Consider the following 19,882-nt stretch of genomic DNA (forward strand, 5'->3'; position numbering starts at 1 on the left):
ATGCCAAGGAAAACCAGCTCAGAGGTAGTCACAGCACATCAAGTGGCAGTTCCCAAAGGGGTTTCTGTGACCCAACCCGTCACACCCCATCTCTGCTCCAGTGGCTGAAAAGGGGTAATAGACTCATATTAATGTCACTCAGCTGGGATAATGACAGGTTTCAGAGTAACAGCCGTGTTAGTCTGTATTCGCAAAAAGAAAAGGAGTACTTGTGGCACCTTAGAGACTAACCAATTTATTTGAGCATAAGCTTTCGTGAGCTACAGCCTGCGCTTCTTCTTCTTCCTTCCTGCCTGTACCTGCTGGCTCAGCCTGTAGAGAGCCTTTCATTGGAGCTTCCTGGGTCCAGTCTGTGCCATAATCCCAGAAACCAGTGGGAGCTTACCTTGAGGACAGCAAGAGTTTGGTCTAGTCCAGTTACTGACCCAAGGAATGAGGAAGGGAGGGGCTGCACCATGCAAGTGTTTGGTGGGGGAAAGGATCTACATTGGGTGGAGTGAAGATGACAAAAGTCCATGCGGTTTCTTCCCAGAGCCTTGGATGGGGAGATTAGTTGCAGCCTGAAAGTGGCAGGGAAGAGCCTAAAGACAGGCGCTGGAAACTCTGACTCAGATCCTGCTCTCAGGTACACTGCTGTAAACTGAGCCCGCTGGAATCACTTCATTTTTAACTCTAAGCAGAATCTGGCCTCTGTGATCCCATTGATCCATCTCAGCCCTGGCTGTGCCATCAGCTCTGTGCATGGGGAGGGACCGAGAGCTACCAGAGGATATTACAGAAGAGGGGATCAATGGTCCCTGGTTCTGCAGTGTTCAGATCTCTCCCCTGGGATCGTTCTCTGCCTCAGCTCGAGTCATTGGCCCCGGATGAAACGTTTCACAAGAAATATTTTCAGCTGTTTCCACAGATAAATGTGACGTTCTTTGCCCCGACCCTGTGGATCTTGAGAAACAGACTCTCCTCCCTCGGCGCAGATATGTCCACTCTCAGACACCATAGTTGAGAAGGGAACAAAGCAACCCTGGTGGGTCAAATGCCTTGGTTTGGAAGGTCCTTGGCATGCGGAGGGTGTGAGGGATTGCAGGAGGGGAACAGCATATCTAGGATCCATGGGAACAAATTCCCAATGTGTTCTCACTGACAGTAGCCCTGTCCCACACAGGAAGCAGGGGCTGCTAGCTCCACGCCATTCTGCCCAGATCCTCCTGACCCAATTGCTCTCCATAGGGTTATTGTAACGGGATCTCTCCATCTGCCTGTATCCAGGTTACTGACCTTTAAAGCTATTGCCCAGCTCTTCCTTCTGGGCTGCACATGGAGCTTTGGTCTCCTCCAAGTCGGCCCAGCAGTCCCCATCGTCAACAGCCTGCAGGGAGCCTTCATCTTCCTGGGTGCAGTGTCTCCTCAATCGCCAGGTAACGTCAAGAGCATTTAGTGGTGCAGTGACATCGCTGAAGCTGAAACGCGGTTACAGGCCAGGTCCTCAGCTGGTGTAAACTTGTGCATTTCCAAGGGTCCTTCGGGGCCTTGGGAAGCAGACAATAGTCACAAAGCAGTGTGCCTCAGCCATGCCCTCAGCAGCACCTCCACCCCACCAGTCACAACCCCCATGCCAGGGGCTGGGAGCAGGGCTAATGGAGAGATTTTATGCCAGCTCCACAGCAGCGAGGAAGGATTCCTGACCAGGAGGGCTAATCACAGGGCCATTGCTGCCCACTTTAAAGCCCCTTTACACCTTTAAGCCAGATTGGCATAAAGAGGCTTTAGAACTGGGCCCTAGGTTTCCAGGACAGGCAGAACCTGACAGCAAACCCTCAAACCAAAGAAGCAACCAAGGTCCATAAGCAGGTTATTTTATTATTTACGCATTACAGTGAAACAGCAGAGCTAGCTCACACACACAGCACGCGAGGCCTCTGCAAATCGCCTCCCACCCCGCAACTCCCCCACATGTTGTGCTTTCCCTAAGAAATAACTGCTCTCTGAACTGGGATCTGGCCCTTTAAATCTGGGAGACACACCCAGCTAAAACCCTAGGGTGGCCTTTGAATTCAGTAGGAGTTTTGGATTTGGATTAGAGAGAGGATTTTGTCCAATCCCGCTTCCCCTTCCAGGTTTTGTATGTAGTTGGGATGAAGAACGGCAACTGCCCCGCTGGCACAGCAAAGCCGGCTGTACGATAAACATCGTTGGTTGGAGAGATGACTGTTTCACAGAGATGAAGTGGAGGGCTCTCCGCAACTCACCTGCCAGCAAAACAAATATACATTGAGTGCCAATCCCATGGGAAAACTCCAGTCAACTTCAATGGGATCAGGACTGGGTCTTCATTCAGGAATAGTGCAGAGTCTGCAAAATTCAGCCAGCCTCCACTGAAGTGACATCACGTGCAGGAAAATAACTAAACTAGTGTAGACAAAGCCCGCTCCCTTCCCCAACCCATGCAGGTAAGCCATAAAGTAGCACTTAATAGAGGCTGCTCTAAATAAACCAGAAATGTGTACTTCCAGACAAAGGTTGTGGCGTCTCATGCTGGGACTGGAGCAGGGAGATTTTCCCAGATATAAGTCTCCATTTTTCGCTCCAGACAAAGCTTCTGGATCCTTTCCCAGTAGAGGTAATGGAGCCAGAGGAAATTCCATCCAGGGCTAACTCTTCGTTGGCCTAGCCCATCTACACTGGGAAGATTTCCACCCAGGTTTTGGTTTGCAAACTTCCCCAATTGGATAATTACCTGAATTTGTATCCCAGCCCATTCCACAGCGAGTGATGCATGGAGCTTGCAAAGAAGCAAAGGGAAGGGAACGTGGAGGTGCGCAAGAAAAGAGGAGTTCTGTGCTGGGTTCTAGGAGACCTGGGATTCCCCCTTGATTTGGATGCAATTGAATTTCACTAAGACTCCCAATGCCGTTCTCAGATGGGTTAAAACAAGCATGTGTCACTCAGGGGACAAGGCATCTCAGCAGCTCTGACAGACCCAGATGGATGCGACTTTTGGATGCTGATATTGGAACAGAATAGAGGATCTCTTACCACCTTGGTGTTGGTAGCGACAGTGGACACAGACGGACTAAATGTTTGAGTTGTGGGGCTGGGTTTTCTTGTGCCTTTAATCCATCTCCTGTACTCCTCTCTCACCTGCAGAATAAGGGACATGGTCACTACATCATGCAACTAACACCCTCAGACAGGCCACTGTTAGTCCCGTGAAGTCACTGGGTGGCTGATGACACGCCATGTGCATTACCTGGCGATTGAGGAGACAGTGCACCAGGAAGATGAAGGCTCCCTGCAGGCTGTTGACAATGTTGAATAAATACGCCATGACCATTTTTCCTGAGCCGACTTGGAAGAGACAAAGACTCCATGTGCAGCCCAGAATGAATAGTTGGGCGATAGCTTTAAAAGTCAGTAATCTGGATAAAGGCAGATGGAGAGATCCCATTATAACGATCCTCTGATGAGTGACTGAGTCAGGGGGCTGCGGGCAGTGTGGGGCGAAACAGCTGGCACCCGCTTTACTGTGACTTAGGGGTACTGTCAAGATGAACACAATGGCAACTTACGCCTATGAATCCAAAATACAATATTGTTCCCAACCATCTCCCCCACACACACACACCTTAACCTCCCACAGGTGGCTCTTCCAAAGCAAATGGTTCAACCTCTCATTACGGTTTTGTTTTTAATCCCTTCACATCAGGCCCTGGCAATGTGACAATCAAGAGGGAACAGGATATTGGGCTCTCGGGAACCCATCTATGTTGGTCCATAGATAGACAGAGGGGTTGCTACAGAGCAACAGTAAGCCACACTTGCCTTCCTCCTCAATGGATGGCACTTTACCTCGACAGTATCCACAGCCACAGGGAAAAGAGATGAGTTTCCTCCCTAAGTAGCACATGGCCCAGCTCTCACTATCAGCACAGACTTGCATTTCTCCTTACACAGCACTACGCACGGGCAGTAACACCATGGCTTTCTGAAGCCTCAACATTCTGAACTGGTTCCAAAATCTTTTTCCCCTCTCATGTCTCCACCCAGCACTCCCAGCTGGCGGCCCTGATCTTGTTCCTCCCTAACAAACAGATTTCATGATGAGCTAATTGAAAGACAATTTGCATGCCACAATCTGAATGTGCCACAGGACTTACTGCAAGAGCCTCACTGATCTAGCACTCTCTTCCATACCAATACTTCCACTGACTTCAGCAGGCTTCGGAACAGACTGCAACTGTCAACTCAAAATCCATCCAGGGACGAAGATGATACACATGGCAGAAAAGTAATTCCCATGATGATCCTTTTCTGCCGTAGACCTCTCCTCTCTCCTAACCTGACCCTTCCTTTGCCACCCTGGCTGTGGTGTGTCTAATTTAAGGTCTGATCCAGCATACCCTTACTCATGCAAATTGTCCTTATTTTGGCAGATGGTCCCATGGACAACTTTAGGACTCATGAGTAAGGGACTGCTGATGTGAGTTAGGGTTTATCAGCTCCTTGGACAGTGAGACTGTTACTCTCTCATCAAGCAGAAGGTCACCAAGATAACCTGGAAACCCTACAGTGGCATGTGCTCAGCTGTATTCTAGCAGCACTCTGTGGGGAATCCCACAGGAATTCCCATATAGGAAGCTCACTGGACCCTTCTGGTACAGGGGTGGGCAAACTACGGCCCGCGAGCCAGATCTGGCTCATCACGGCTTTGGATCCGGCCTGTGAATTGCCACTCCTGTGGTGCCGTGGGCCCCACACCACTCCCAGAAGCAGCCGGCACCACATCCCTGCAGCCCCTGGGGGAAGGGGAGAGGAGAGGGCTCCGCACGCTGCCCTCGCCTGCCGACACCGCTCCTCTACCCCTGCCCCCCTGCAGCTCCCATTGGCCAGGAACAAGGAACCATGGCCAATGGGAGCTTTGGGGGAAGTATCCACAGACGAGGGCAGCGCACGGTGCCCTCTGCCCCCTCCCCCCAAGGGGCCGCAGAGACTTGGTGCCGGCCACTTCCGGGAGCGGTGCAGGGCCAGGGCAGGCAGGCAGGGAGCCTGCCTGAGCCCCGCTGCCACCCCGGAGCCACTCCTAGTAAGTGGCGCCGTGCCGGAGCCTGCACCCCAAACCGCTCCTGTAACCCAAAACTCAACTCCCTTTCCTGAGCCCCCTCCCGCACTCCGGACCCCTCCCTGCACCCCTGCCCTGAGCCCTTTCCCCCACTCTGCACTCCCTCCTGCACCCCAACCCCCTGCCCTGAGCCCCATCGTACACCCCACACCCCTCCTCCACCCCAACCCCTTGCCCTGAGCCCCTTCCTGCACACCGAATCCCCTCCCACACCCCGCACTCCCTCCCACACCCCAACCTTTGTCCCAGCCCTACTTTCATGGCCCTGCATGCAATTTCCCCACCCAGACGTGGCCCTCGAGCCTAAAAGTTTGCCCACCCCTGTTCTAGTAGATATAGTGCTGTCTTACCTGGTGTCTTTGAGAGTGGACACATCTTCATTAAGGGAGGAGAGTTTGTCTCTCAGGATCCAGAGGGTTACAATAAAAAAAGTTAAATTTATCTGTGGAAACAGCATGAAATATTCCTTGTAAAACAAGCTAGCCAAGGCCAGTCTCTCTGCCTGAGGCACAGAACAATCCTATGGGATCAGACTGCTGCTGCTGGGATCAGACCAGTGACTGCTCGTCAAGGTGGGTCATATACCATTCGCTACCAGATCTTGGTCCCAGGCCATGCAGGGAACAGTTGGCAAAGGCAGGGCTGCAATGCATCACATGTGATCATACAGCCAGAGGGCCACATTCTGCTCTTATCTGAATCTGGAGTGACTCCACTGATTCCAGATTTAGAGCTGTGTGATTTGGCCCAAAGCTCCTAGGTCCTGTCTATAGAGGATTCCCTTCAACCTCTGTTTTACTGGCTGGCTGAGAGTCACGTCTGACTGCGAAGTTGGGGTGCAGGACCCTCTGGCTTCCCCAGGACCCCGCCTGTGTGGACTCGCTGTAGGAAGCGCACGGAGGGGCAGAGGATGCTGAATGCTCCGAGGTCAGACCCAGGAAGGTGGAAGCTGTGTGGGCTGTGTGTCCTGAAGACAGGCTGCTCACAAGAAGGAGACTTCCCCAGAGTCCTGACTGGCTTCGTAGGGAGCAGTTCCAGAGCATCGCCCGGGGACTCCGTGACACCTGCCTCTTCCCACCCCCAACCCACCTCTTCCCACCCAGTTCCACCCCCTCCCCCACCGCACGTTCTGCACACCACAGAACAGCTGACTGCGGGAAGCGCTGGGATAGAGGGGGAGGAGTTGATCGGCACAGCCGCCGGCAGTGGGGAGCTGGCTGCCAGTGAGTGCTGAGCATCTGCTATTTATTTTCGGTGCCTATGAGCAAGACAGACAAAGGGTGGGAGGAGAAACAGAGGTATAGCGAGGGGAAGCTACTTCCCAAGTTAACACAGCAGGCCAGTGGCAGAGTCAGGTCCCCTGACTCACAACCCAGTGCCCGACCCATTCGCCCGGACTGCCTCCATAGAACGTAGGCTATTCTGTTAGTGGGAAATCCTGCACTGGCCAAAGAGGGAGGAATGAAATGGGATCTTCTTGGACTCTTTCATCTTAAATTCTCTGGGAGATATTCCTCTCTTGGCTCCACAGGACTCCACAGGGTTGCAGAGGAGAGAGGAGAACGGGGCCCTGTGGTTCTGTGAGGTACCCACCAGGATTATGGCACAGACTGGTCCTAGGAAGCTCCAATGAAATCCTCTCTCCAGGCTGAGCCAGCAGCTACAGGCAGGGAGCAAGAAGAAGGTGACTTTAATGGGATTACGACCCTTTTTTAGCACCGCGGGCAGAAAGAGGGTGTCACAGGGCAGCTGGCTCTCAAAAGCAAGATAGATCTCAGCCAGCCTGTGACATGGCCGACTCTCCTGCGGGCTGCAGGCTAACAGCTCTCCCCATCTACCTCAGCAGCTCCTGCTTTCAGCCACCACTTCCTCTTCCACCTCCTCAAATGACCCTTCCTGGTGGATGGGCGCAGTATTGAGGGAGGGCCAGACATGCAGCGGATGTACATTGGCCTAGCTGCACTGAAGGAAGTGAAGCTACCCTGATTTACACCAGCTGAGGATCTAGCCTGGGGTGTCTAGAACCTGCCATGTCCTGTTTTAGTGGAGTCGCTCACTTGAGAGAGGGGATCCTCAGGGATTTGCCAATAGTAAGAAGGTGCATTTCTTTCCTACCCACCAATGCCACAAACCCAGCCTGGGAGCTGGAAGTCAAGCTGGGATCTTTCTGGCTTGTTCTTCTGCATCATCAGTGGGATGAGGAGTGTAGATGTCTGACAGGTGGGCAACTCAACTACAGCGCTCAGGGCAGCCTAGTGTCACAGTCAGCTCCCAGGCAGGGTGAGCCGGGAAATCTAGGTTCAAGTCAGTCCTGGGATGAGCCAGACAACCACATGGAAGCCAGATCCCAGCTCCCCTTCGGGATGGGCACTGCACTTACTGGTTGGAAGTTCCGTAGCCTCCAGGATTCACCGCTGCAGAAATAGCCACCACCAGGGCTGGGAATCCATAGCCGAACGGGTACATAAATCTCTTCTTGAACCAGCTGGCGCTGGTGTAATTCATGACCTTCAGGTTCCGGACGGTGAGGAAGAGGTGCAGCCCCTCCAGGAAAACCCAGCTGAAGCAGGCCAGGAAGAGGTAGTGTAGGAAGCCAGCAATGACAGCACACACCACCTGAGGACAGGACGAGAGAGAGCTCTGGGACACTGCTTCTGGGAAGGGAAACACTGAATTTGGAGGTGGGGGGACTTTTGTGAGGATCATATAGGGCTCTTTATTAACACATCTCTCCAGTTACGGCTCTCTCCCAGAGAAAATACATTCTTCAGTCTACGAGGGCTTGTCTAAGGGCAAGCTGGCTGGCCCTTTCAATCATTCAGAGACCAGGCCGGTCCTGATCTCCACTCAGCAAAGATGGTTTCTGGGGGTTGTAGTTCCCAAATGAATCGTGGAAATTGTTGGATACTGTGAGGAATCCTAGGATAGGGAGCAGGGACATAAACAAGTTCCCGGTCCTCATAATAGGGAGAGACCTGGAGGGTGTCGGTTCTCTTCTCTGTATCTGCTTCAAGATATAGGTGCCTTGCATCTGCCCATCAGTGTGGGGGCAGAGAGGACAGGCAGGGGACTGTGACTCTGGAAATCGAGGTTCCTTTGTCTGATGAAGGATGGAGCCCACAAGGGAAAGGGAAGGACTGGTTTCACCCAGAGAGATTTCTTTTGGAGGGGAGTAAATAATTATTTCTGCAGGACTAAAGAGCATGGAATAAATGTTACCGTCCAGCTGAGGGTATAAAAAGGTGCTGGAGTGAGGGGAGCTTTAGAAATGCTGACAGAGGATCTGGACACAGCTCAATTTTAAACCAACAATAAAAGTGGGTAACAGACCCGACTGCGGGTGCGGGTCACCGCAGTGAGGAAGAGCAGGTCGGCCAGGAAGAGGCAGAGGCAGAGCTGCAGGTGGAGGGAGGTGCTGACATTGCGGATGGAGCGGCAAAGGAGGAAGGTGAGGATGGCGAGGAGGAGGCACAGCAGGGAGAAGGTCAGTCCCACGTAGGTGACGACGGTCAGTGGATAACTCTCCTGTAACACAGCAAAGGGAGACTCACCAGTGAGCGCTGAGATGCTACATGGGAAATAAAGGGAAGTAAGGACACCCCGGGGAATTACAGACCGGTCAGCTTAACTTCCGTATCCAGAAAGATAATGGAGCAAATAATTAAGCAATCAGTTTACAAACACCTAGAAGATAATAAGGTGATAAATAACAGCATGGATTTGTCAAGAATAAATCGTGTCAAGCCAGCCTAATAGCTTTCTTTGACAGGGTAACAAGCCTTGTGGATGGTGGTGACAAGGTAGATGTGGTATTTCTTGACTTTAGTAAGGCCTCGTCTACACTGGCAATGCTAAAGTGCTGCCATCGCGGTGCTTTACCGCGGCTTGTGTAGTCGCAGCAGAGCGCTGGGAGAGAGTTCTCCCAGCACTTTAAAAAACCCACCTCCACGAGAGGCGTAGCTACCTGGTGCACTGCTTCACTGGCGCTTTATAGCGCTGAAACTTGCTGTGTTCCAGGGGGTGTTTTTTCACACCCCTGAGCAAGAAAGTTTCAGCGCCGTAAATTGCCAGTGTAGACAAGCCCTAAGGCTTCTGAGACTTCCCATAAACAAACTAGGCAAATACAACCTAGATGGAGCCACTTTTAGGTGGGTGCATAACTGGTTGGAAAATCATTCCCAGAGATTAGTTATCCGTGGTTCATAGTCAAGCTGTGGGTGGGGGGAGAAGGACGAGGCAGCAAGGATACTGAGCCACCTGGCCCGCCTCACGGAGGTGGAGAGTCACAGTTCCCCACAGAGACCCCCGTACCCTCTCCCTACGCAGAATGTGCGCGTGACGTTGCACTCCATAATGTTTTATGAAAATATGCTTATGAGTGTAACTATGATGTTTCTGAAATATGCTTTACGCAAAAGGTCTCTTGTAAGGTATCATTACAAAGCTTAGGATCTACTGAGTGTGTTCATCCCATTTGTTTGCATGTATTATTTCTATGTTTGGAGTTAGGAGAATAAGATATAAACTTGTATCACTGATGTACACATGTTAAGTGGAAGCCATTAAGGGTGCTTCAGAATCAATCACCTGTAAATGGCTCTGTTTACTTGCAAACCTTCCGGTACCTACAGGCCAGCCCTGGAGGAATGGAGACTAGGGGTCTCACAGGACATGTGACCATGTCACATGATACTGGAATCCATCTTAAATCTGGTACTTTCCCAGATTTAATCTGGTACTTTCCCAGGGTAGCTCCCCAGCCCACCTCTTCTGCCTGTGGCCCCGCCCATACTTCACCCCTGCTCCACCCCAGGCCCCGCCCCCACTCTGTCCAGGCCCCGCCCCTCCCCACTGTCTCCCTCCTCTCTTCCCTTCCACTCCCTGCTCATCCCCTTCCAGCCAAATCCCTGAATCCAAAAGAAGCAAATGACATTAGAAAGAAATTGCAGAAGAGAGGGGGGGTTTTTCAAAAGAAAATGGAGCATGTTTTCCACTGCATGCCAGAAGGTGAAGACTGGACATGCAGAAGGTACCTAATTAAAAGCACTAAATTTAGGAATAAAAAATGTCAGTCTCAAGTATTTTGCTATACCCTGAAGTTTGTCAGAGATTTATTTGAAAAAACTTTGTAGTAAGGGCAAGTCAGCTGTCCTGCCAAATACAACATTAAATATTATGGAATATATGATGCAGCTCTTCTCTGTTTTATATTTTCTTAATCAGTATTTCTACGCTCGTTTTATTTTTTAAATGTACTCTTAAGCCTTCATAAAGTAATCATTCCAGATGACTACATATTTAACTCACTGAAACAAAGATATTATTTTAAATTAATCAGTCACAGAGGTTTAGTGTGTTCATAACAATGTTCATTGCTTTTAGAGAAAGGGAAAACTAATTTACTTTGTGTGATCTCCATAACAACAGACACATTTATAAAATTTCACCAACTTTAAAAAATATGTTTCCAAAGATTTTAGGCATAACAAAGGATTTTATATCTTACTAAGGTACTGATTTCGCTGGATGGTTCTCTTAAAACTAGTTCATCAAATAGTCAGAAGTAAAGAAAGGGAAACTCATTTGTCCAGCTATTTGGAAGGAAGGGGGTGTTGTCCCTTTAAGAGCTAGCCTCTCCTCAATGAGGGGTGGGGGAGAAAGGGATAGACAGGAAGACTTTGGAAGTAAGTTTTTTGTACTATAGTAATTAAAATTAAAATGTGTATTTTAGATAAGAGTGGTTGTTTGAAGGATTTATTTAAAAAACTAGATGTTTGATGATCCAAGCATTTAAAGCTAAAGATGAATACTCCGATTGTGGATCTTAAAATCTATGCAAGGATTCTTTAGAGATGTGATTTTATGATCTTCAGCAATCTTGTAATGAAATACTTTTAAAGCACATTTTAAACTAAGGTCCTGTAGACTAATATGTTCTGAGTAAATATTACACTAATGCACAACCGTTTTTGTCAGTAAATTCAGAAACTGACAGTATATACCTAGGTTTCAGAGTAACAGCCGTGTTAGTCTGTATTCGCAAAAAGAAAAGGAGTCCTTGTGGCACCTTAGAGACTAACCAATTTATTTGAGCATGAGCTTTCGTGAGCTACAGCTCACTTCATCAGATGCATACCGTGGAAACTGCAGCAGACTTTATATATACACAGAGAATATGAAACAATACCTCCTCCCACCCCACTGTCCTGCTGGTATATCCCTAGGGGTTGGCAAATGCCTGTTAAATGGCTTCATTACCACTTGAATGGCTCTTTAACAGTTTCAGTGTTGTGCTAATAGGTCTGGCAGACTGGAGGCTTTCACTTTTAAGTTACTAGATCCCCTCCAGAGTAGAGTCACCAGGCTGCAGCAGCTAGCTGTGTGAGCCTGCAGGAAGGGTCAGAACAGGGATAGGAAGAGGCAGAAGGGTGGACACTAAGCCCCAGCAGTGCCCCAAATTTTCAGGTGCCCTACACAGCCACATATGCAGCTACGTATGCCTAAGGACGGCCCTGAGTGGATCACAGAATAAATATGAGTGAACAGTGTAACGCTGTTGCAAAAAAAGCAAACATTCTGGGATGCATTAGCAGGAGTATTGTAAGCAAGACATGAGAAGTAATTGTTCCGCTCTATTCCGCGCTGATTAGGCCTCAACTGGAAAATTGTGTCCAGTTCTGGGCGCCACCTTTCAGGAAAGATGTGGATAAATCGGAGAAAGTCCAGAGAACAGCAACAAAAATGATTAAAGGTCTAGAAAACGTGACCTATGCATGAAGAGTGAAAACAATGGGTTTGTCCAGTCTGGAGAAGAGAAGACTGAGAGGGGACATAATAACAGTTTTCAAATACATAAAAGTTTGTTACTAGGAGGAGAGAGAAAAATTGTTCTTAACCTCTGAGGATAGGACAAGAAGCAATGGGCTTAAATTGCAGCAAGGGCGGTTTAGGTTGGACATTAGGAAAAACTTCCTAACTGTCAGGGTGGTTAAGCACTGGAATAAAGTGCTTAGGGAGGTTGTGGAATCTCCATCATTATTTTTAAGAGCAGGTTGGACTAACAGCTGTCAGGGATGGTCTAGAAAATACTTAGTCCTGCCTTGAGTGCAGGGGACTGGGCTAAATAACTTCTTGAGGTCCCTTCCAGTTCTATGATTCTATGGAATATGGGTGACCATTTATATGTGTAACAATATTACAAAATTTCAGTGAATCTTACCTTACCATGTAAGGTATCAGTCGAAAAGTTACGATTTGTAAGTATGAACATCTTGTTTATATGTATGTATCATCTTTGCATCGTGAGTTATAAATGTGTGATATGTCTGTGCTGTGTTTCTGGGTGACACCCCCAGACAGATTGGCATCAGCACTATCCAATTTGTTTGATGGCCCATCAAGGGTAATCAGCTATACCTGTTGGGTCGCCCTCAAAGCTATATAAGTAGGATAGAATTATAATTATGTAGTAGTAGAAATAAAGATAGACAAAAGAGTATATAGGTATTGTAAAAAGGTATGAACATCAGCTCCGTGCCGTTGAATTTCACTCTGTAACAAATGCAAGGCCAAAGTGCTAATTATTTCAAGCTGATACAGGACAAAGAGTCTGTGCTGGAAAGTGATAAGAACTTTGAGGAAACAAATGCTGTTCTTTAAAACAACACCCTGATGCTCTTCCCCCGCAGGGGCCCCTTGTCATGCCTATGTAAATCTTGGTATCCAAAGAGGGAAAAATAGATAGTGGGATAAAACTTGTTAAATGAATCAAGAGTCATAGATTGTGTTGTTAAGTAAAAGAATGAATGATGAGTGCATGGAATTGAGAGCCTGAAGCAGGGAAATAATTGGTTAATAAATGTTGCCAGCCTAATCCTAAGAATTTCAACCTTGATATCCGTGGGCCGAAGAATATGCAAAGTGGAGATAACCGGGTGACCCCTGGAGGGCGAACCGGAATCCACCCAAAACGCATCAAGGAAGAGCAAGAAGATAACACCTAGCCATCATGGAGCCGTCATGGATGTACCACCTGCTGATTGAGCTGATTGATGGTCATCTCAATTGTAAATTCAGCATGATGAAGCATCTTCCATAGACTTGTATTGAACCAGAGACCTATAAAAATTGGGTCCAGGGACTGTGTTCTTTGAGTCTGGTTCTCCGACCACCCTCCAGGAGCATCGGCTGCGCATCTGACAATGACTCGGCTCCACTCTCGTGTCCAGGCCACCTGGCCAGTGACTTGGCACGAGCAACATCTAGGCTGGTAACTATAACAACCCTTATGTAGAACCTGTGTGTGAATGTCTGTGTGAGTGAATGGATCTACATAGAAATTGCATATAGGAATATTTTGTTGTATTTACAATAAACGTGGCAATTTGCCTTGTCCCTCTTATAAGATCCTGTTGGTATCATTTTTATTAGTGTAACATACCAGCGTTTCTCAAACGGGGGTCCGCGAGGACACTCCAGAGGGTCCGAAGACCCTGCTGACCAAGTCCTCCACCTCCCTCCCAGTGCCTTCTGCATGCCGGAGAACAGCTGTTCAGCAGCATGCAGGAGGCACTGGGACGGAGGAGAAGGAGTGGGCATGGGGGGCGCTCAGGGGAGGAGGCAGAAAGACACAGGGAAGAGGAGGAGCAGGAGTAGACAGGGGGCGGGAAGAGGTGGGGTGGGGCCTTAGGGGAATAGATGGAATGGGGGTGGGGCCTGGGTCTGAGCAGGGGGTTGGGGGTCTGCGAAAAATTTTAAATTAAAATGGGGGTCCTCAGGTTCCTAAAGTTTGAGAATCGCTGAGCTCTAGAATGAACACATTGAGAGAAGCCAGGGGCTATGCCCAAGAGTCAGCAGGACATGTAGGGACATGCCTATGAACAGGAGACTCCAAGTACCTTTCCATGCCCATGTGCTGTGATCTTCTCTTTGGGACAGAGGAAGTACAAGCCACATGGAAAAGGATAGAAAAAGGCAGCTGCATCACCTCCATTTTGTCTTCAATCCTGCTTCTCACCTCTGGAGTAACTTCTCGACAGACTGAAGCTTTGAACAAAGGTCTGATAGACCCATCTAAGCTTTGGATGTGTTCCAGAGGGACTTTACAAGCCAGCAAACTCACCAACGCTGCTAAGAACCTGATATATGGACCTTGAAGTCATATGTATCGGATTGCTTTGATCATTTAACAACTCTCTTTCTTTTCTTTTCATTTATAATAAAAACCTTTAGTTTTAGATACTAAAGGATTGACTGGCAGCATGGTATTTTGGGTAAGAGCCAAACTGATATTGACCTGGCAATGTGGCTGCCCCTTGGGAGATCAGAAGAACATTTTGTTAACTGAATAGAGCTTTTAAGTAACTTCTCATTTTACAGGCCCTATCTGCTGATTGGGAGCCAGAGACTGGAATGCAATAAAGGGGGCTGTGTGATTTCTTTTTTTCAGCTTCTCAGTAACCAGTGTTGGGGATCTGGAGCACAGATTGTGACTGGTTGGTGATTCTAACTACAGTGTTAACCAGCAGTTTTGGGGAAATCTGCTCTCCTTTTTGCAGCCTGCCGTGACCTTGGCATTTTCAGTGTGGGCTACTCTAGGCACCTCAGATCAAAACCCCACCCATCCTGTATGGCCACAGATTATACCCTGAGGTTCCTACTCAGCGGTCATTCAGGCAAAATTCCCACTGATTTTGTCTGACACTGAGATACCTCCACTCCGGTGTGACCCATCAGGAGTGCAAAGCTGGAGAGATGGTCACAGCTGCAGATGGTGTGAGTGCTGTTCGTCTGGAGACTTTTGCAGCCATCCACAGCCCAGGTGCCTTTCCCAGCAATGAATTTCCAGTGAACGCAGCGAGTCTCTTCCTCCTCTTTCTTTGCCTGGAAACCAAAACACCCCATCATCGTCCTCACTGGGTCATGGGTAGAATACTGTTTCTTTTGTCACACGTTTATAATAGACAATAATAAACCTGAAATCATCAACGGCTTCATGACTCTCATTGTGCTGCACGTAACAGCCATTTGGGACTTCCCATTGGCAGTGGAAATACAAGCGAGATCCTCCCGCTCCAATAGCACAAGTCCCTGACCCCAGAGCTAAAGTGGTAATTCCCTTAACTCTGGGCACTGTGGGGTCTATGACACACAATTGTGAAGTTTTGATTTGAGCCGTTAAAAGGCATTCACACACCCGCCCACAAATACCCACATGCACTCTAGCAAGTTCATTACTTTCTCAAAGACGGCACCATCTCATGCCGTTTCCCTGAACTCTTCTATCTATAGGGCAGAGGTCCCCAAACTGTGGGGTGCGCCCCCCTTTGGAGGGACATGACAGGTCCTGGGTCAGCCCCCATGGGGGGCAGAGAGGGAGCACCAGCCAGCCCCTCCCCACCCTGAGCTCTGCTCTGGTCCCACCAGTAGTCGCATCCCTGACTTCCAGCCCCATGTCTGGCACCGTCCCCAGCTTCAGCATGGCTCCACTCCCAGCCCCAGCCTCTTGCAGCTCCATTCCCGGCCCAGGCTGGGGGAAGGGGCAGGGCTGGGAGTGGAGCCACACCTCGCCATGGACTCAGCTGCTGGCCCCCACCGCAGCCTGCCTCCTGCTCCATTCCTGCTCCTAGCCTCAGCTCCCGGCCACGGCTCTGGCCCTGCTTCCAGACCCAGACCCACCACCAGCTGCAGTCCCAGCCTTGGCCCCCTTACCCCTGTCTGTGTCCTTTCCTCCTGCCCCCGAGCCACGGCCCCACTCCTGGCCCTGGCTCAGGGGAAGAGCTGTGAATGGGGTCGGGGGGGTGAGACCCTCAAAACTTTGGGGACCACTGCTATAGGGAATTGCCTTCCATTTATTCCTGCTCTAAGGGGTGAGCCAGGCACAATTGTTATTCCTGAGCATTTTACATGATTAATCATAATCAGGCCTGGCGTGAACCCTACCTAATGTCCTCCATCAAAACAGCCCCAGCGTCAGGACTGAAGAAGCTCCCTCTATTTCTCAGATAACTGTTTCTCAGTCCAGAAAGGCAGCAGAACTCAAATGCCCTGCAGGAGACGCACCTTTCAAGTGACCAGCTGGAGTCCCGGGCACACAGCAAAGTAAAAAGATCTACACTCACCTGTCTATGGTGCAGGGTGAAATTCACAGGTCTGGAGAGGTACATGGGCCTCCCATCTCCGATAGCCCCACTCACCACCCTGGAATTCAGGTGAAAATTCCTCATTTTCTCATCAGCCATTAGATCTCCCTCATCAAGTAATGTCGTGCTAATGATGGAGTCCAGCGTGGAGTAAGAAATAAAAGCAACAGCCCAAGGATCTGAAAACATGAAATGATGCCTCATCGTAGAGACAGGGACACTGAGACAAAGAAAGAGCAAGCCAGGTGCCAAAGGTCACAGCGAGTCTGGGGCAGAGCTGGGAAAAGAACCCAGGAGTCCTGGCTAGCATTTTGAGCTTTAACCACTCGAATATGTTGCCTCCTCCCTCTTCTTCCACAGAAGCACTTCTGTGTTGGAAACATCTGGCGTGCACTATGGGAGTGTGATTCCTAAAGTGCACTAACGTACATTAAAGCACACTAGGGAACCTACACTAGTAGGGTCTATACGGACCAATTAATGCACAGTTAGTTAGTGCTCTTTAGAAATCATACCCCCATACTGCACCTTATCCAGCTCGGTACACAGCCCTAGGTGAAAGGCACTGAGGTGAAGCCATAGTTTTTCTTGGTTAGGAGAGGCAGAGGGGTTGGTTAGTGAGGAGCTTTCCCTGGGGCTAAAGAATTAAGAACCAGTCCCAGTTACGTCATACTGGCCTGAAAATTGGAGTAAAACTGGTCAATATTATCCTGGTTCCATTCCAGGAAGTCACACACTTCAACCTGGGGCCTAGCTGGGCTCATCATCAGGACATCATGTGTTCGGCCAACAGATCTCTGATCTTTCCATTCTCTGGACCAATTCATATGCCCATCAAAGCTTCTCTCTCCTCCCTGCCCCACATGGGTTGGTTTTCATGCTGAGGGACAGCCAGGAATGAAGGGCTCTGCAGAGCTCAACGGCCTGAGAAACACTGGCTCAGCCAACAAGGTCCACACTAGTGTCAGGATAACAAAGGCAAGCAAGCCAGCGTGGGGCGAGAGGAAGGGGAGAACTAGGGCCGGGGTTTGGTGTCTAAAGGGGTGAGTGCCTGGGAAGCACCAGGATGGTACCTTCTGTGGCTGCTCTGGTGACGGCATTGCAGTGAATGTCCATTGTCTCCTCCTGACCTCTCAGCCTGAAGACCCCATCACAGCGACTTGCAGCTTGGACGAGGAGCGTCTCGATAGCTGGGGAGGGAAATGGCAACGCCTCTTGCTGCAAGGGCAAGGCAGGTTTGGAGCTCCACTATCTCTGAATCCCACCACCCCTCCCCGTTCCCCCTCACCTCCATCTCTCTGCATTTCCCTGAGCCCCTCTGGCTGACCTTCTGTGATCCATCATGCCTGCGCCCCCATGAAGATGCCACTGTGCCAAGAGGCAGAAGGCAACTTCTCCCTGCTGCCTCACCTCTGCGCTGTAGCAGGGGAAGCAGCAAGAAGGGGTATTGCTGCGGCAGGGAGTGAAAGGAGGAACTAATGGCAGCTGCCTGTGGCGACAGGAGATTGGCATTGCTTTTAAACCCCTCTCAGGCAGCTGCCATTGCTGCAAAGCCCCAGGGCTGGGTTTATGGGTGGTGGGTAGCATAGGCCGGGGAAGGCTGTGCCTCCCTAAACAGCCTGGCATGGCCCCGCCCATGCTTTGCCCCCAGGCTCCCTCCTGCCTGCTTCCAGTTCCCTTCCGACTCTTCCATGGCTGAGAGGCTGGGGCAGGCAGGCTGGGGCAGGCAGGTGCTCACAAGGCCCAGGGCTGGGGGCGCTGGGGCTGGGGCCATGCCACGTCACGCTGTCTGCCCATCTGCCCGGCGCTGGAGTTGGGGATGCTCCGGCTGCCCAGCACTCTAGGGCTGGGGGTGCTCCGGCTGCACTACCCATCTGACGCTCCGGGTCTGGGGTAGCGCGGGGTGCGAGGCAGGTTTCTCTGGGCTCTAGTGGAAGATGGGGGATGGAAGAGGAGGGGATGGGCCTTGGGCAGAGAGGGAGGGGCCTGGGGCTAGTTTCTCTCAATGGTTAACGTCTCTCCGTGGCTCATTCAGCTGCCGCCCAGGGCTGGGTTTTAAACCCTGAGGGAGGGGCAGTGAGGTTGCAGTGGTGTTCTGCACTGAAAAGTGTATAACCCCCCATCTCACAGCTGCCACGAGGCGATGTGGGAGCCTCTCATCCTCCTCACCCATAAACTCTGTTGTCACGATCTGGGTCTTAGTCTCCGGAGACCGCAAAGCAACCGTCAGTGCAGCCAATTCCACACTCCGCAGGAGGAAGGTCACGGTGGAGGCCACCTCCCACTTGCTCTTGCTCCCACCAGCACTGAAGATGGAGCTATTCAGGAAGGAACCAAAGGGGCGAGCAACGTCCTGGGATTGGGAAAGGAAACACCCTGAGAAGGACGGAGGATTTCAGTGGTTCATGAGCCACATTCTTCAGACTCCCAGGGGAACAATGACCCTCTTAGGGACATATGGGTTCATAGTGACCTTCCCACTCAGAGGGACTGCACCATTCTCCAAGAGGGAGCCCTTTACTGAGCGAGTGAGGCAACTGAGGCTTGCTCAGGACTTCACAGTAACCTGAAGCCAGGGTACGTCTAACACCGTGTGTCATTCGCTCCTCATCCCTGGTCCCTTCAGTGTAGGTGCCAGAGAACATTACAACCAATCAGCAGACATCTCGGTTCTCTCTGTGTTGCCCCCGGAAGCAATTTGGATCTTCCTAGGAGCAGTGGGGACAGAACCCAGATCCCCTGCCCCTTCAGCTAGAGATCATGCACATGCGCACACACCCCTTTTCTGAAGAGCAGCTACAATTTCCCCCAAAGTGAGAGGGCTATACCAATGCGCAGGGCATTTGGCCATAGAGCGCCCACCCACGTAGGGGCAGAACCTCTAACCTCCAGCGATGCTGCTCTGTCCTCTGCACACATGGTCTCCAAATTCACTAAGGTTGAATTCATGAAGGAGCAAAATTCACTGGTGCTGCCCTGCAGAACAATCAGAGGAAATGGGTTATTTCTACAAGCATGGAAAGGCCACCCAAAATTAAGGTAAACGGTTCCTCATCATGATCTCGCTTTGACCTATGGTTGGCTGGCTGTCCCACTACTATGCCCACAGATTATACATGTTAAGGCTAAGTGTGCTGAAGCCCACAGACATGCTGGTATTTCACATAGTATTGAAGGTTGAGTTTTCAAAAGCACTTTGTGTTGGACTGATTCTGCTCCCACTGAAGTCAGTGGTAAACCTTGGATAAGCAGAGAATCCTCAGGCTCAAAGTTTTCTGTGTACTCTTTGTGAAAACCCTCAAAGCCCAAATAAACCCCTTACACGTACCTGCTGAAAGATATCTTTGCACATCTTCAACAGCTCTTTTATCTGCTGAGTCTCAGTCTGGCATTTAAAGGTAACATCTAGCAACAGAAAGAGAGGCACGGACAATTACATCAAGTCAACATCTGCAGGGCTAAGGTTTTCAAAAGTGTCTCGTGATTTCAGACATCTTAAAAGGGCCCTGACTTTCAAAAGTGCTGAGCACTCACCCTTTAAGGTGTCAGGTTAGGCAAGCAAAATCACAAGGCGATTTTGAAAATCTTGGCCAAAGTGACACACCTAAGACCACACTCACACGGA

General features: G+C 50.0%; 1 protein-coding gene across 1 annotated transcript in view; it reads right to left on the reverse strand.

The window, feature by feature from the left end:
- Nucleotides 1–1,354: 1,354 nt before the first annotated feature.
- The window catches only part of LOC144277793 (adhesion G protein-coupled receptor E1-like), a 29,288-nt gene continuing 10,760 nt past the window's right edge, over nt 1,355–19,882 (reverse strand). Inside the window, exons 4-16 of the mRNA XM_077838786.1 lie at nt 19,586–19,662; nt 19,144–19,233; nt 18,427–18,610; nt 17,331–17,447; nt 16,237–16,436; nt 14,828–14,998; nt 8,447–8,641; nt 7,497–7,732; nt 6,710–6,776; nt 5,467–5,558; nt 3,248–3,416; nt 3,034–3,138; nt 1,355–2,246 (exon numbers count right to left, since the gene is read on the reverse strand). Of these exons, the coding sequence (XP_077694912.1) occupies nt 2,211–2,246; nt 3,034–3,138; nt 3,248–3,416; nt 5,467–5,558; nt 6,710–6,776; nt 7,497–7,732; nt 8,447–8,641; nt 14,828–14,998; nt 16,237–16,436; nt 17,331–17,447; nt 18,427–18,610; nt 19,144–19,233; nt 19,586–19,662 (1,739 nt within the window). The 3' untranslated portion in view covers nt 1,355–2,210. The remainder of the gene's footprint in view (nt 2,247–3,033; nt 3,139–3,247; nt 3,417–5,466; nt 5,559–6,709; nt 6,777–7,496; nt 7,733–8,446; nt 8,642–14,827; nt 14,999–16,236; nt 16,437–17,330; nt 17,448–18,426; nt 18,611–19,143; nt 19,234–19,585; nt 19,663–19,882) is intronic.

The sequence above is a fragment of the Eretmochelys imbricata genome, chromosome 20, assembly GCF_965152235.1.
Source record: "Eretmochelys imbricata isolate rEreImb1 chromosome 20, rEreImb1.hap1, whole genome shotgun sequence".
Classification (NCBI taxonomy): Eukaryota; Metazoa; Chordata; order Testudines; family Cheloniidae; genus Eretmochelys; species Eretmochelys imbricata.